The 17,606-nt window shown below is 34.5% G+C and overlaps 3 protein-coding genes and 1 long non-coding RNA gene across 21 annotated transcripts in view; 2 read left to right on the top strand and 2 right to left on the bottom strand.

Moving 5' to 3' along the window:
- Window positions 1-420: 420 nt before the first annotated feature.
- LOC126715141 (uncharacterized) lies at window positions 421-2,406 on the top strand. The gene is made up of 2 exons (XR_007651811.1): window positions 421-987; window positions 1,993-2,406. It is a non-coding gene; the product is annotated as an uncharacterized LOC126715141 (long non-coding RNA).
- A 3,506-nt stretch (window positions 2,407-5,912) lies between these two features.
- LOC126715137 (sialyltransferase-like protein 1) overlaps window positions 5,913-17,606 on the top strand; it is a 101,605-nt gene continuing 89,911 nt past the window's right edge. For 5 of the 18 annotated variants that reach the window (XR_007651806.1, XR_007651807.1, XR_007651809.1 and 2 more), the window contains exons 1-2: window positions 5,920-6,151; window positions 6,246-6,325. Coding sequence is in view for 13 of the 18 variants with exons in the window: in XM_050415583.1 (XP_050271540.1) it covers window positions 6,034-6,151; window positions 6,246-6,325 (198 nt within the window). In the remaining 5 variants the exon portion in view is untranslated. Of the gene's footprint in view, window positions 6,152-6,245; window positions 6,326-7,589; window positions 7,677-7,770; window positions 7,849-7,926; window positions 8,019-8,114; window positions 8,317-8,689; window positions 8,781-9,348; window positions 9,408-9,824; window positions 9,974-10,216; window positions 10,299-10,442; window positions 11,280-17,606 lie in introns of those variants that run through there. The other 13 variants (XM_050415588.1, XM_050415587.1, XM_050415590.1 and 10 more) reach the window with 9 other exon arrangements.
- The window catches only part of LOC126715135 (MDIS1-interacting receptor like kinase 2-like), a 99,284-nt gene continuing 93,922 nt past the window's right edge, over window positions 12,245-17,606 (bottom strand). Inside the window, exon 3 of the mRNA XM_050415578.1 lies at window positions 12,245-12,676. Coding sequence (XP_050271535.1) covers window positions 12,462-12,676 — 215 coding nt within the window. The 3' untranslated portion in view covers window positions 12,245-12,461. The remainder of the gene's footprint in view (window positions 12,677-17,606) is intronic.
- Window positions 12,676-17,606, bottom strand: part of LOC126715134 (MDIS1-interacting receptor like kinase 2-like) — a 63,360-nt gene continuing 58,429 nt past the window's right edge. The window contains exons 2-3 of the mRNA XM_050415576.1: window positions 13,134-14,549; window positions 12,676-12,838 (exon numbers count right to left, since the gene is read on the bottom strand). Of these exons, the coding sequence (XP_050271533.1) occupies window positions 12,723-12,838; window positions 13,134-14,549 (1,532 nt within the window). The 3' untranslated portion in view covers window positions 12,676-12,722. The remainder of the gene's footprint in view (window positions 12,839-13,133; window positions 14,550-17,606) is intronic.

The raw sequence follows: 17,606 nt of genomic DNA, 5'->3' as shown, positions 1-17,606 counted from the left end.
GAGCCAAAACACAAAAAAAATGTTGAATCCTAACAAAACGGCAACGACCTGATGAGCTTCATAGACTCACTGGTCCCCCATAAATTCAAAACCGAAAACCCTAGTTAAAAAGTTTAGAGGTACAAAAGATTTTACAATAAATTGACATGGCAAATTATTAGCCGTAAGTAATAAAATAAAGTTAATAATATCATGTTCAGATGAAGACATATAAAAATTTATTAATTCAATTATTGTGAAAAATATGATAAATTTTGGTGTGATTTTAGCATTTTTCAATCTTTCAACAACTATTATTAACCTCACGTCATTTTCAATTCAACACGTGATATTCTTGCCACGTGTCACCCAATCACAAAACGCAACGTTTCACCCCCGCCCTCTATAAATAGCTAAATTCCATTCGAATTTTGCATGCAAAAAATATTTAACAGAAAGATTTCTCAAAGCAAAGCTCTTTGCGTTTTGATTTTATAATTATCGCCCTCGAAAAAGAAAACGTATCGTATCGCTTCATTTCGGTGCCGTGTCGTGTCGTGTCCGAGAGAAAAAAGAAAGAAAGATGACGGTGAAGCACGTGAACGAGTCTGATCTTCAGAAACCGAAGAAGGTGGTGATACCGTCGCCGGAGACGGAGCTGAGAGTGAATTCCGGCGATCTCCTCGCTGGAAAGAATGTGCCGAAGAAGAAGGCGACGACGATGAAGTACGTGCACAGTCAGATCTTGAAGATCCGAGAGGAAGACTCGCATCTCGGCGAGGATTTCGGTCTCGGACTCAAAGAACACTCTCATCATCATCATCATCTTTATCATCATGATCATCATGATCGTGATCGTGATTATCATGATGATGTGGAATCGGCGATGGAGGTGGTGATGTTCACGAAGCCGACCTTGCCGAGCTCACCTCTCAGCGGCAAGACCACCACCACAACAACTGTCAAGTCGTTACACTGAGAAAATCGAACCAGACGGACATAATCAAGGTTAGCCTTCTTTGACCTTTTGTTTTCTTAGTTTCATTCCCGAGAAAAACTTAAGGAAAATTCAGAAAAAGGAAGAATATAAATTTTCCAGTTAAACAACAAAGAACGATTACTTCACCTAGTCATTACTTTTACCAAGAAAGAAACGGATTAAGCTTGATAAAATTTTAATTTGTTTGCTTTATTTTCTGTTTGGTTACCAAGAAAGAGAAAACGATAACAGAATGTTTATATTCATTTTTGTTTTTTATTTTACAATTTCCCTTAAAATTTAGCTCAAATTCGGGCGAAATATTATTATTATTATTATTAGAATTTTATAGTAGTAAATTATCTTTCAAAATTATCCTTTCAATAAAATAAAAAATACTAAAAAATTGAGTAACTTGTAATTTTTGAGTTTGAGCCAGAGCGCCAGGCCAAATGTTATTATCATTTGAAATTTTGTGTCTTTTAAATTACTCAATTAAAAGTATTTCACACAAGAGATTCTCAAAAAGCCAAAAAAGAAGAAGAAGAAGGTGGTGAATAACATCATAACACTTCTATATAAATCTATCAAGAGAGATTTGGGTTCGGTGCTTCCTGTACACTAGACCCAATGAGATGTTGCCATGTAATAATTTTTGAACACACGGCAACATGTCTAGTGCAAAAGACTCTGGACCCAAGCTAAATTTGAATTCATCACTTTTTTTCTACTAGTATTAATAGTCAATTTCTTTAATAAGTTGCGAAAAATATTGTGTTGTTGGTAATTTTTCTAAAATTTGACAACTTGATGAGATAATTACTCTGAAATCATTTTTGTTGTATACTAATCATAATAATATATTTACCAAATATGAAAAGAAGTATTTATATAATTTTTTTTGTGAACTTATTGATTGTGATTACTGATTAGTACAAAAAGAAAATTTATGTATGTTATAGGTATGTGTTGTGTTGCACAAATTGAAGTGTAGTAATGACATTGAATGGGTTTTTTTTTTTTTTTTTTGGCAGGATTTCGTATATGGGATTCCAAGGAGAAGATGTGGACTTTAGTTAAAGAAAAAGTGAAGTTGAAATCAAAGTTTTATCTCTGGTCACTTTTTTTAGCAGTTAGGAGAGAGAGAGAGAGAGGGTCTTTTATGTATACAGCGAAGAAAGCAAATGTGAAAAGTATGGGCCGGTTTGAAATATTTTCCTAGGCTAGTTAAGTTTTTATGTGTAATATGAAGTTTTGGTCAGGCAAAATGGGCAGATGATATAAGTGCAACTATTTGTCATGCCATTCCTATCCATTATCTGTAAGTAGAGCAGCAAAATGATGACAAGTTAGGCTTAGAAAAATGGGATCAAAATGACTTCATGAATTCATCGGTTGGTCGGTTTTGGTACCATACAATTTATCCCCAAGCCCATTTATTGTTTTTATTGGAACTCGAGCATGATATCTTATTGAATGAGAAATAATATTAGGAACACATAAATTGACACAATTTTGTATTACAACTTGCCATGTAACAAGTTGTGATTGGTAAAGGTGCCTCCACATGTGACATGACCCACCATCACACCTCTACAAATCACAACTTGCCATAAGACAAGTTGTGGCATAAAATTCTACCAAGTTATGTGTCCCTAGTATTACTCTTTAACAAGAAATAAATATAAAGAGAGCATAATCACATATTCTTCCAGCAATAAAAAGATGTTTTATTTATTTATCTATTTATCATCTCTTACTTTTAAAGCCACAACATAACCACAAAAAATAAGTATTGAATAATTTTTCAAAAAGAGAGGTTTCATTTTGTTCCCAAAATGACCTTAATTTTCATTACACAAAGAAACCCTTTATATTAATCTAAAGTAAATTTTAAAAAAGAAGAAGAGAACAAAGTAATAAAAAGTAGTTGTATGATAGAGCATTAAATTAAGGAAATGTAATGAAGGACTTGTATAACAGAATTTTGTGATTATATCCATCAACTTTAAAATAGTTGTTTGCTACTCAACCTATAAGAGTAATGTTTACTTCTCAATATATATATAAAAGAGTAATGTTTGAGATTCAAAGACACTGCATTTTTTCAAAACGGTTGAACTTGACTTAGCATGTAGTAATTGGAGTAACATTACTTCTATATGAATCAATTAACATTTATTGGGGATGTTTTTGCGACAAGGGCCGAAAATGCGAAAATGGCCCAAATCTCCCCTTAGGTTCTTTAGAAGTATTTATTTATAGAGAATCAAGCCCAAAATTCAAAATGTATAGAAAACAAAGGCTCATGATGCTTTGACAAGAGAGAATTAAAATGCTAATAAAAAAAGTGCAAAAAAAGCATAAAAACATAACAGGTTTGAAACTTCGACCCATAGTCACTGAGAAAAGGAAATTGAGAGAGGTTGTGAGAAAGAGAGGGAAGGTACTCCTGTACTCATATTTCCACCTCTAAGATTCAGAATTGTGAAAATGTTTCCTAACTCAATGGATTTTGGCTCTCAAGTTTCAGCTCTATAGGGAAAACGTGGTTCAACAGGTCTGAAACTTCGACCCACAGTCACCGAGAAGAGGAAATTGAGAGAGGTTTCTCCTGTACCTATATTTCCACCCCTAAGGTTCAGAAGTGTGAGAATTAGGGGTGTCCAACAAAACCGTGATCCGACCAACCTGCCCAAACCCGTCCGATCCGGCCCGACAACCGTCTAACCTGACGCAGGTGACGGTCGGCAGCGGATCTCGGCCTCTAGAACCCGAAAACGGTGGGTCGGTTGGCGGGTTTTCTCTCCAAAACCTGAAGAAACCCGACCGAACCGAGATCTAAGCATTTCCGGAAGAAGTTTTTTAGATCCAGCGAGATCTCAGCCATTTCCGGCGAGATCTCAGCTAGATCCATGGAATCTTCACCAGATTTGGCAAGATCTCACTAGATCTGGCAAGATTTCGCCGAACCTGATGTGATTTCGACAAATCCGAAGAAAATCCAGCGAAAATCCGGTGAAAATATCACCGAAATTTCGCCATTAAAGTGCTGGAATTTGGCCGATTTTCAGATTTCCAACTCCGACCGAACCGACCGCCCTCTGTTGAACGTTTGATCCGCCCGATCCGATCAACCACGCAGTCGGCGGCGGGTTGAAATTCCGACCATCCGATCTGGTCGGGTCGGTTCTGGGTTGGGCACAAACCTGACCCGAACCGACCCGTGAACAGGCCCAGTGAGAATGTTGACTAGCTGAATGAGTTTTTTTTTTTTTTTTTTTTTGGTAGGTTATAGGTATGTGTTGTGTTGCACAAATTGAAGTGTAGTAATGACATTGAATGGGTTTTTTTTTTTGGCAGGATTTCGTATAGGGGATTCCAAGGAGAAGATGTGGACTTTAGTTAAAGAAAAAGTGAAGTTGAAATCAAAGTTTCATCTCTGGTCACTTTTTTTTAGCAGTTAGGGGAGAGAGAGAGAGAGAGAGAGAGAGAGAGAGAGAGAGAGAGAGAGAGAGAGGGGGGGGGTCTTTTATGTGTACAGTGAAGAAAGCAAATGTGAAAAATTATGGGCCGGTTTGAAATATTTTCCTAGGCTAGATAAGTTTTTATGTGTAATATGAAGTTTTGGTCAGGCAAAATGGGCAGATGATATAAGTGCAACTATTTGTCATGCCATTCCTATCCATTATCTGTAAGTAGAGCAGTGAAATGACGACAAGCTAGGCTTAGAAAAATGGGCTCAAAATGACTTCATGAATTCATCGGTTGGTCGGTTTTGGTACCATACAATTTATCCCCAAACCCAATTTATGGGTTGAGTACCCCTAAAACTGATCCATTTTTTGTTTTTATTGAAACTCGAACATGATCTCTTATTCAATGAGAGATCAATATAACGAGAGGACAGTCACATAGTCTTCCACCAATAAAAAGATGTTATTATTATTTTTATCATCTCTTACTTTTAAAACAATCATATAATCATAAAAAACCAGAATGGTCTAATTCTATTAATTAGGAATTAGGAGGATCGTGTAACTGTTCAAGTTGAAGATTTTCTCAAAAGAGAGAAGATGTCATTAGGGCTATCGATGTATTCAATAATTTTTCAAAAAAGAGAGGTGTCATTATGTTCCCAAATGACATTAATTTTCATCACACAAAGAAACCTTTTTATATTAATCTAAAAAGTAAGTAAATTAAAATTAAAAAAAAAAAAAAAGAGAGAGAAGAAAGTAATAAAAAGTAGTTGTATGATAGCGCATTAAATTAAGAAAATGTAATGAAGGACTCATATAACAAAATTCATTGTGATTATATACGTCAACTTTGAAATAGAGATGATAAATAACCCAATGAATAAAATAGTTGTTTGCTACTCAACCTATAAGAGTGATGTTTGAGATTCAAAGACACCGCATTTTTTCAAAATAGTTGAACTTGGCTTAGCATGTTGTAATGAGAGTAACATCATTTTTATATGGGTCATATTAACATTATTTTTGTATGTACCCATCATAATTCATAAATAAATCTTAAGTAAAAATAAATTTTATACCCATATATTTGTTGATTAAGAAAAGAGAGAAAATCACTTCACAAAGACAACTTAAATAGTAAAAACATCAGTTATAAATGAAACCTATTTTTTATGGACAAAAATTGGGTCAAGAACCGGTAAGAGTTACGATAAAGGTCCATTTTGTCACATTTTGTCACGTGTCATGATCTTAATGGATTTGATCAAATCTAGACATAGTGGAAAACAAAATAAACTAGAGAGAAGATATACATGGTGACAACTGAAAGCAAAACAGTTTAGGTATAATAGCCCAAAATAATGTCCCTAAAATTTCATGACTAGATTTTAGGATTTCACCAAAATCAACATTAGTCCAAGTAGTCCACAAAATGACTTTTTTTGTTCAGCCCAACCCATTATAAAATGCTAAAACTAAATTACTAAACCGATCTGCACAATACTCTGAGAGAGAGAGAGAGAGATAGGGAGTGTGTGTCTTTGCGTGTTTTGTATAATTGTGAAAAGTGTTCTTCTCTCTGCTCTCTCGATCATGAGATCTCACAAGACATCTTCGAACAACAACAAACGACCTTTGCTTCTCCATCTGGTCTGCTCTGCCGTTCTCTTCTCTCTCTTCGTTTTCGCTATCCAATCCTCTTTCTTCACAGGTTTCTCCTTTCTTTCTTTGAAATTTGTTAACTTTTACACTCACACCCAATTTCCCATTCTTTCTTATTCCAAATTTGGAATGTGTTTCTTCAGGTAATCAGAATAAATCAGATCTCAACAGAGAAGAAGTTCGGGTTTTGTCAGAATTTCAGTCCAGTGTTCAGCAATGCGTGGTTAGCATTAATTTCTTCCCACATTTCTCGCTAAATTTACCATTTTTACATGAATTCCTTTCTGGGTTCTCTAGCTTTGATTATATACATGCTCCAATCCAATCTGTTTTTTTATGATAATTGGCCTTTCTACCTCTGTAGTGCTTTTGTTTTTGGGATTGAATTATAGATGTTCAATTAGTTTTAGCAAAGGTAATTTGTTTTGGGTTTAATTGGGTTGGTTCAGTTTTAACTTACCACTGTTCTAAACTTGATATGTTTAGATATGTGAGACTGATTTTTCAGCTCATGTTGATGGAAATGAGAAAATTAGTTTAAAGATAGTGGTGGCTCATGTTGATGGAAAGATGAGGAAGAGTCGCTTGAGATAGTTTAGTTATGTTTAGAGTAGAGCAATTAATGCACTGGCATGGTAAGAAAGAACGAGTTGATCTAAGTTGAAGGAATAAAAAAAAAATAAATAAAAAAATAAATAAAAAGGTAGAGGAAGAGCAAAAGCGGAAAGATTATATTAGTGAATATTGAAAAGGGATCGTTAAATCTTGATATGACAACTCTTCTATTACTAATGCTTATTAATTGAATCTTGAATTTTTTTGGATAGACGAACGGGGAATGGAATTATTCGTTGCGGAAAAGTCGAAAGATACTTTGTTTGTATACAGACTCATGAAATTCTCTAAGTGCTCCGGCAATCAATTTAATATGATATAATTGAATAGATAATCGACTTTTCCTTATATATTATATTATTTTTACTTATTATTCTTTTATACCACCTATGGGTAGTTTAGACAAGTTTCTTTTGAAGTGGATACCTGAATGCCAAGTATGGCTCTTAATAATCTGTCCTCTGGGGTATACGACGATTCTTTTGCCACCTGAGGCGTTAATTTACCTACTAAAATATCGCCCGTTTCGACCCAAGACCCCAGCATCACAAACTAACATCAGTAGAAATAATAAAAGACATGTAAATCAAGGAAGTGACAATGAGTATGACTTTAGATAGAGTAGAATGAAGGAAAAGAATAAATATTAATGAATCTGTTGATGATCCATAGCCAACCCCAACAAATTTGGGACTAAGGGTTGTTGAACTTTGCTAATTAGTTGGTTTTTCTTTTTTTTTTTCTTTTTTTTTTTTTTGGCTTATTGAAATTGGAATATTTGTGAGAAGTTGTACACTTTTATTCCTCTTGTATAATTATTTGTTGTATTTGCTAGCATGCCAGTTTTGTATTCAGCTTGAAATTGGGTGTAGGCAAACAGGGGGCTTGGACTCACTGCACATATAATTGACCATTGCAAATTGATTCTTAAGTTCCCCGAAGGCACTAACAGTACTTGGGTATGTTTATTCTACTCTCCCCCACTCTCAGTCTCTATGATGCATTTTGTTATAAGCTGCTGAATGCTGATATTTTTAGTTATAATAATTGCAGTACAATGAACAGTTTAAAATATATGAACCCTTGGAGTACACATATGATGTTTGTGAGGCAATTCTATTATGGGAACAGGTCAGATGTTATTCCTTTTTCCATTTGGGTAATTATTTTTTGAGGAGAGTATAGGTACTAAACAATTTTAGGATGCAGTATCGTAACATGACTACTGTGTTGACAAGGGAGTATTTGGATGCTCGACCTGATGGGTGGCTAGATTATGCAGCAAAAAGGATAGCACAATTGTATGGTTCTACACAGTCATGCCTTGTGGTTTTATATATGTCATTTTGGTTTGTCATCAAGGAAGTCTCTTTATACCTTTGTTTCCTTGGTTGCAGGGGAGCAAAAAAATGCCATAACCGGACCCTTTGTGAAGAACACCTGAATTTGATTTTACCAGCGAAACCCCCTTTTCATCCCCGGCAGTTCCGCAGATGTGCAGTTGTTGGAAACTCAGGAGATCTCTTAAAGACAGAGTTTGGGAAAGAGATTGATGGTCATGATGCTGTTATACGAGACAATGAGGCTCCTGTTAATGAGGTGAAAAATATTTTCCTTATCATCAATGAATTCTTGTCATTTCTTAATATGCAGTTATTTGATGGCCCTTGAGTCTCTGTTAGCTATACATGCACATACACTCCTTTTGAGAATGAAATTGATCGTTTGTTTAGATAATTTGCTTGGTTCTTTCCAACTTGCATTTTCCTCTACATAGTATCTATTATTCACACTTACTTTCATAGGTATGTCTGGTCACCAGGCACTCCAATTATGATATTTCCTCCTTTCCATATTAGATATCAACCAAAAATAAAAATAAAAATAAAAAGTTTTTTAAGTGTAATATAAGTGATAGACATACTCAAGTTTTTTGGTGAAATTATTCATTTTGTCTTTTGATATATTATAGAAATATGCCAAGTATGTTGGCCTGAAGAGGGATTTCCGACTTGTGGTGAGGGGTGCTGCTCGTAACATGGTCACCATTCTAAATGGGTCTGGTAAGTTGTTCTATATATTTTGTTTTATTAATATGGGTTCTTAAAATTCTTATTTAGTATATTTTTCTCTTCTTTCTTATTTTATCATATTTTAGGAACAAGAGTTATGCTGCACTTGCATTTCAGTTGTGTTATGGTAGTGTTTCTTGTTCTTCTGTTTATTGTTGCTTTTTCCTAACCAGTTATTGATGCATTATGAGATTTTTGACTCGTATAAGATTCTTAGTCTCATCCAACTTTTACAGAAAACCATTTTTATAGTGCTCAATCTTTTCAATGGAAATCCACAACTTGAATTCTAGCACTGACTGTTGAAAATTCACTATTATCTCTAAGAATGATGGTACAGGTTGAACATAAGTTTTAGATTACATCAACAACAAGCCTTAATCCATAATAATAATAAAAAAAGGAGTGATAAACTATACGCTTAGTCTTCCATAGTTCCTTTGTTATTGGCTACCATTTAGGATGCCTCTGATTTTGGTGCCCTTTTTAGTAAAGTCATAAATTTCTGTTGGTGCAGGATCTAGACAGTTTAATGACTCACAATTCTTTTCTCTTGCAGTTGATGAGGTGCTTATAATTAAAAGTGTTACACATAGAGACTTCAATGCTATGATTAAGGTGAAAATCTTGTCTTAGAATGCTGTTGCATTCCTCATTGCCAAGTAGATAGTTAAGTGGGAAGACTGTACATACAAGCTAACAAGATCTAATGCTGGCCTTAATGGTCACATACCTGAAGAAAGAGGACATGCATCATGATCAGATGAATGAGTGATTGAGTTGCTTTTCTGAGTTATGTAATTTGTGTAACTCGTGCTTCTATCTGTGTGCTAGATCATTCTTTCAGTTTGCCAAGTACCTCACTTCTGTGATGATAAATATTAGTTGTTTCTGTAAACGTCCTTTATCATTTAGTGCTTTTGTAAAATGTTCTTGTTGTAGTGTGGTTGGACACTTGTTACATGCAGAACCACTAATTGAGGCCTCCTTAAAAGACAGTGATCATTTTGACATTTTGGATTGTTTTTGTTGCAGAGTATTCCAAATCCGGTTTATCTTTTCCAAGGAATTGTGCTGCGTCGAGGTGCCAAAGGAACTGGAATGAAATCTATAGAACTAGCACTCTCCATGTGTGACATTGTTGACATATATGGTTTCACTGTTGATCCTGGTTATACTGAATGGTTAGCTCTGATTTTCTTGCTTATATTATTTTACTTTCCATCAATTGATAACCTGCTGATGTCCTTGTTATTTGCATCTGTATCTCAATTAATTGTTATTTGCCATTGCCTTGTATGCTGGCTGGATATATATTTTTGACTTGTATCAGGATATCATTAAAATCAGGTTTCCTTATTTACATGTTTTACTCTATGCTGATATCTTTGCATTCTAGCTCATATATGTCATGATCTTTATGATAGGACGCGATACTTCTCTACACCTAGGAAGGGGCACAATCCACTTCAAGGGAGAGCATACTATCAGCTTCTAGAATGCCTTGGGGTAAGGATATTCTCTCTCTCCATTTTACTCTCTCCCCCCCCCCCCCCCCCTCTCTCTCTCTAAGAAGCTATCATACACTCTTATTACCTCAGGCCCATATGCCCCAATTATTCTCTCTGAATGACCAGGGTTCATGTCTGTCAGGTTATTAGGATCCATTCTCCCATGAGATCCAAGAGGAAGCAAGAATGGTCAGATGTACCTAGTCGAGATATGATTAGCAGAGCTCACGCTGCAGCTTTGCGCTTAAAGAAGAGTCAAGGTAGTCAGGTGGGTGATTTGAGCCAGTTTGGTAGTTGTAAGGTGTGGGGCAATGTGGAGCCTGACAGCAATGGACCCATCTCAGGATCTCCAGACATGAGCGATGTCAGGAAGTACTCAAATTACAGTAAATGGGAAGTCATGCCTTTTAAAAATCTTAGGAAGGAAGCACAAGATCACTACATGCAAATGCAAGCTGTCTCCTTGTACAAAATGGATGGCAATAAATTGGATGATCTAGTATGTGTTAGGCATTCCTTAAAATCTGAAGTATAAGCGATGTGGGTAATTCTTTGTGATCTTACACTGATTGTGGTTGAGAGCAGGCCTGACTGGGTATACCTATATTCTTAAACGAAAATTAGTTTAACTGACTGTTTGTGGTCTTACAGTGAACATGACTATCGTCCACTTTCAACAAATTTTGTTGGCAACAGTGGCAAAATGGAATCTCAAGTTCTGCTAATACAAATTACATGGATGTTGTGTGAGATTTCACTGATGGGATTCTTCTTGCTTAGTGGAGATTCTTTCATGTTGATATTAAGAGTTGAGTTTATGGAGTGAAGGTGTGATCATAGGTTTTTGGTATGCTCTAGGTTGGGCTTAAATGTATGTTCTTGTAGTTGATAGAAAACGAGAAATTTGTCTGGTAGAAGGAATGGAAGTCTGTATTCTTTTCTAATTTTAAAAGCTATTCCAAGCTGGTAGTGCCTTGTATCTTGGTTTTGGGACATGCTCTCTCTCTCTCTCTCTTCCTTTAGCTAATAGTTTCTAGGACATGCTTATTTTGGTGGAGTGATGTCTCTGCCGTGGGGCTTGATTTGCGTTATTGTCTAATTTTGTGTTCCAGGAAGGTAGCATTTGAGATTTGGAATTATTGCCCGCCACCATGAGAAGATAAAAATTCAAGGGAAAAGTTAGTGGAAGTCTTAATTGGATATAACTTTTTATATTTTCTATAAAAGTTGGTATTAAAATTTTTTTAAAAGGGCAAAACTTAGGAATAGTATTTAGGTGTTGTTCCTTAGGTTCTCATCTTAAGATTTTGCTATGTGGATTTTTCCTCATGGAATTGAAGTGTATTTTTTAATTAAGTAGTCACATGATTCAATATTAATTGGGCAACCTAAAGAACGGTATTTAAGGTATTATACCTAAGTTTTGTCATTTCTTAAAATGATTTATTAACAAATATCTTATAGTCCATCTCATTCCTAATTACACAAAAACTTTGATGAAAGACTTTCTTTCATTAGATAGTAAGAATTTTCCCTTAAATCATCTATTGAGGAAAGGGATGAGAGAGAGGATTGTGTGTCTTGGGAGTAGATAGCAAGGGAGGTTTTATTACTACTTGTTTTTACTTATTGAAACTTGTCTTTATTATTGTTGAATCTTATGGGAGTCCAAATCTTCTGTTCCACTTTTCCTACTCCATTCTATGCTCTACCAATAAAAACTTATCACATGTTCACCTAACTAATTAAATACTACCTTTATTAATTAATGGTAGTAATTGATTAATTAGGTGAACATGTGGAAAGTTTTTATTGGTGGAGAATAGGGTGGAACAGGAAATGTGAAACAGAAAATTTGGACTCATCTTATGTAATGACTTGAACTAGTGTCGAGCATCAAGCATATAAATCAACCTTTGTAACTTCTACAATCGGAAATGGGAATTCTAGATGTGTGGCATTAGAAAAGCGAAAAAGACATAAATTTCATGTTGCAAAATACAAGTTACAAATCATAAAGAACAACACATACAACTTGCACAAGATTCTCAAGGAATTGTTATTGTAAACACAACATTTTTTGCCATAGAATTTCGTCAAACGATATGGTTCTCAATCGAAAAACAAGCACATCCTTATTGAGTTTCACCCTCTCCATTCCTTATTGAGTTTCACTCTCTCCGATTATATAATTTTCTTGGTTCCTCAACTGCCATAGTGAAACTGAATGTAAGGGGTTCGTTACTGGTTTCTTGTGAGAGAGAAATTCTTGGGACACCCATTTCATTGTCGGCCTAGACTTTGGTTTAGTGTGTAAGCAAGCAAATGAAATTGCAGCAACAAGAAAAACATCCTTTGCAACCAAACGGTTTGGAGGTGGGAGACGTTGGTCTAATATTTCATTTAACATCACACTTTGAGATTATGATAACAATGTCATGAGCTCGCCTGGATGTCTTCCCATTAATATTTCTAATGCCACCACTCCAAAGCTATAAACGTCACATTTTTCAGTCACCACCATAGTATAGGCCAATTCTGCATACATGAGGAAAAAAAAAATGAAGAGTATGAAAAGATGTAATGTCTTTCATTTACCTTTAATCTTAATGTGTTACTTTTATTTCTATATACTTATTTTATGAAGACATCGGACAACTTGCTAGCATATAAAATTTCTATTGTGAAAGTGATATTTTCTATTATGCATGCATGGTCCTATCAGATAACAAACAATAAAGTATGCTAAGTAGCATAAAATGTAGAAAGCTCCACACGTGGCAAACATTTTAAAATAATAGTTGGGAGTATGACAAAAAGAATATTAATTTACCTGGAGCAAGATAACCATAAGTCCCAGCAACTAAAGTTTGATTGGAGGAATCAGGATCAAGAAATTTAGCCATGCCAAAATCAGAGACAAAACCCTCCAATTCAGAGTTCAATAGTATATTGTTGCTGGTTATATCTCGATGAACAATTGCCGGAACAGATTCATGATGCATGTAACATAAGGCATGTGCTGTACTTTTGATGACGTTCATCCTCTTCATCCAATCGAATTCCACAGCCTCAACATCGTTGCTTAGGACAGAAAACAAGCTTCCCCTTTCCATATACTCATATATTAAAAACATGCATCGATTATGCAAACAATAGCCAAGAAGTTTAACAATATTTCGATGTCGGATTTCTGTCAACATTTTGACCTCATTTTTGAAACTCTTGTCAAATGTTGGGTTCTCAGCCTCCAAGCGATGAAGTTTCTTTATGGCAACTAATTTACCACTAGGTAGTTGTACTTTGTAAACACTACCATAACCGCCTGTCCCAATGCAGTAGCTAATGTCAAAGTCCTTTGTTGCTTCGATGATGTCTTCATATGCAATTTTTCCATCATAATTCCATATTGAAAATAAGTCTCCATTCTTTGGTTCACTTGACTCCAATTTAGTTTTCTTATCCCCACGTCGAGAGAGGAAAATACACCCAAGAAGCAAAAACACAAGGAAAAAGCTGAGGGGAACAACAATTTTTATTTCATGGACAATTGATTTGCTATTGTTTGGGGAAGTGTTTTTTTTTGAGAAACTGTTTGAAGAAGTTGGAAAGCAAGGAGGGAAACCTTGGATGTCACCACATAAATCTTTGTTGCCGATAAATGTGTAAGGTGTACAATTTAAGTAGCCATTTGGGATCTGACCATGTAGTGAATTGTATGAAAAGTTTATTTCTTTTATTGAAATAGAAATATTGGGAATGTTACCGGTAAGATTATTGTAGCTAATATCCAAGAGCTCTAAAGATGGTGAATCCCCAAGTTCAAATGGAATATCTCCGCTGATATTGTTATGACTTAGGTCAATAGCATTTAAGAAATGAAGATAACCAATGAGAGAGGTAATGTTTCCAGTTAAATAGTTGTGGCTTAATGACAAGTGTTTCAAGCTCCTGCAATCTGTTATTTCCACGGGGATGGAGCCACTGATTTGATTCCGACTGAGGGACAGAGTTTCCAAAATAGCTAAATGATTAATAGTTCGGGGAATGGAACCACTAAGGTTATTATAGCTAAGATCTAAATATTGTAACAAATAAAGGTTACTCATGTCAAAGGAAATGGTTCCTGTTAAGTAGTTGTGGCTTAGAGTTAAGTTTTGCAACGAAATGCAATTAGCTATTTCTGCAGGGATGAAGCCACTAATTTGGTTCCAAGCAAGGGACAAAGTTCTCAAGTTAGTTAAATTACCTATTGTAAAAGGGATTTGACCAGCAATGTCATTATAATTGAGGTACAACTCTCTCAAATTCTTCATGTTGCCGATTTCTGCGGGAATGGAACCATTGATTTGGTTCAAATTAAGAGACAAATAGTTTAAATTGGTTAGATGCCCTAGAAATGAAGGGAGTGGACCGCTGATTTCATTAGAAGACAGATCCAAATGAGAAAGACCGGTTAGAAGGCTAAGAGTCGAAGGGATTGGCCCGGTGAGTGTGTTATTACTCAAATCTAAGGTAGAAAGATTCTTTAAATTTCCCAATTCTTTAGGAATGGACCCACTAATTAGGTTAGAAGAAATGTGAAATATCTCTAACTGAGTGAGGTTGGCAAGCGAAGGAGGTAACTCACCAGTGAGTTGATTATTACTTGCACTCCAATAGGTGAGATTAGTTAAAAGACATATAGCATTTGCACTTAGATCTAAATATCGAAGATTTTTTAAATTTCCCAATCGATCGGGGATGGACCCACTGATTAGATTATTGACAATGAAAAACCTCTCTAATTGAGTGAGGTTTGTAAGTGAAAGAGGCAAATTACCTGTGAGATTATTCATGGATAGAAAAAGAAAGGTGAGTTTAGAAAGAGTACCAATCTCTGGCGGGATGCTTCCTTGGAGTCCAGTATTATCAAGATAAAGACCTTCTAAATTTGGGAAGGATGAGAAGTTGAATTTTCGAAACTTATCTCCCAGATAGACCTCTTCCATGTCAATGTCTATGACGCTTCTGTCAACATTGCAATAGATTCCAGGCCACTCGCAATGACTTAAGGAGGAACCGTTGGTGGTGTAGTTACTACTCCACCAGCCACTCTCCAGCAGAGCCTTGGCTTCTAGTTCTAGCGCTGATGACTTAGCTGCAACAACCATAGTTGTGGAGTGCGTGAATATACAAAGAATCCATAATGCTAATACCAGAATGGAAATGGAGACAGAGGGAGCCATGTTAAAATAAAGTGTATGATTGATTGATTGATGAGTGCAATGCCCATGGTAAATGGTTTATTCTTATATATATATGCATCACTCATTCACTCTAACACTTTAATAATTGAAATGCAGACTTTTCCGAAGACTGAAAGTCGCTACTCTTCTTGACTTTGAGTAAATATCAACGTGGTTTTCACGAAATTATTCTCTTTGAATCCTATAGATCTAGCGCAGAAGTTTACCTGAGATCTACCCGCATGATCTTTCCTCAAAAATTCCTTACAAGTTTCCTTTTTAATCTTGGCCCACGATTTATTTCTCGCACTTTTTTGTTCTGTGTGAGCTCATATTTTATCCAAGTGAAATCAGTAAATGTTGTAATTTCTTGTTTGGTATGAGAACAATGGCGAGGTGGCCCAACACGATCATAACAGTATTAATTGTTAGTAAATTATTTTTTAAAAGTTTTTATTAGGATAAAAATTCACTTTAATAATTTTTTTCTATTTTTTATAAAAATGGTATTAAAATTTTTTAAAATGGATTTATTAAAATAGATACTAAATTAGTAAAAATACTTATTACAACTGTACGGATACACACATGTTATTTTCAAATAAAATGTATCATTTGCGTTATATTGATAATGCTAAAATTTTATTTACTAAAAAAACGAGATAGATAATTCTTTTATTTTTCCTTTTTGATGGTGAGATAGATAAATGCTAAGAAATAGTCTCAATAAGGCAATAATCACTTCCCATAAAAATTTAAAAAAAAAAAAATTTAAAAAGGCAATAATCACAAACACTCAAAAGTGAACCAACAGGCTACAGCTGTACTCATACTTTTTTATTCCTTTAAATTAGGGAAATATCACATTTGTGCCTCACACACTTCAGGACGTCTTCACAACCTACACTAGGCATAAAAAAAAAAGTTAATGCATTTTATTTTCTCTATTAAATATTTTATTTAAGATAAAATGTATATGCTTTAGAAATATCAAATATGCTTGCAAAAATTTCAAACCGTTTTATAAAAAAAAAAAAAAAAAAAAGACGGATGAAAAAGGCAAAAAGATGTAAAAAAAAAAAAGTAGCAAAGTTTATTATATTATATTATTTAATAAATATATTTTTAATTGTTCATGATTTAATTATAATATGAATGTGTTTAATGGAAACAGAATAAAATTTTTACTAATTATATTATTTGCAAATAGATCTGTATTTTTAATCGCAAAATTTTCAAAAATAAATGTATCACTGATACACATAAGTTGCAATTGGAATTTAAGAAAAAGTTAGTTTATTTTACTTTTTAACTTATTTTTATTCCTAAATGTCTTTGGGATTTAAAAAAAAGTTAGTTTGTTTTACTTTTTAGCTTACTTTTGTTTTAAAAGTGAGTTTTATTGTTTCAAAAGTCAATTTTTAGCTTTTTCTTTCCAAATTTTCAATAAAAAGTTTTTAGTAAACAAAATAAATTGTTTCTAAACGGCTTTATAGTCCGTTTGAATTGAAGAAGAAATGAGAGGAATATAATAAAGTAGAATAGATTTAGTTCAAAATTAGTTTATTTTTAACAAATTTTACCCTCTTCCCTTCACTTTCTCTCCTTCCCGTGTTCTTACTACTACTCTCCCTCTCTCTGTTCCATGTTTTTATGCTGAATTTTTTAAACAATTTTTTTATTTTAATGTGGATATATTCCCGTCCGTACTATATTTTACTAACTGTAGATGACCAAGAAGACACGTTCATAATTAAAAATACCACCGAAAGTCACTTAAATAGTGCGCTACTTATTCTTTTCTTTTCTTTTTTGACTTTGAAGTTTGAATGAATGTTAGTCCTGCCCTTCATTAAATGTCATTGAACTGCAGAAATTGGGCCAATGCGCGTTAGTCCTGCCCTTCAGTGGAATTGCTGCGAAGCTTGCAGTTTGAGTTAGGACTTAGGACTTAGGACGCGTTGCGAATAATCTGACTAGTGCAATCATTTTTTTTTTTTTTTGGTCAGCAACTAGTGCAATCATTACTAATGGTTTAATGGCCACGGTTTATTTCTTACATTTTATTAAAGGTTTTT

This window comes from Quercus robur, chromosome 2 (assembly GCF_932294415.1).
Source record: "Quercus robur chromosome 2, dhQueRobu3.1, whole genome shotgun sequence".
Lineage (NCBI taxonomy): Eukaryota > Viridiplantae > Streptophyta > Magnoliopsida > Fagales > Fagaceae > Quercus > Quercus robur.
This window is presented reverse-complemented; position numbering and strand designations above follow the sequence as displayed.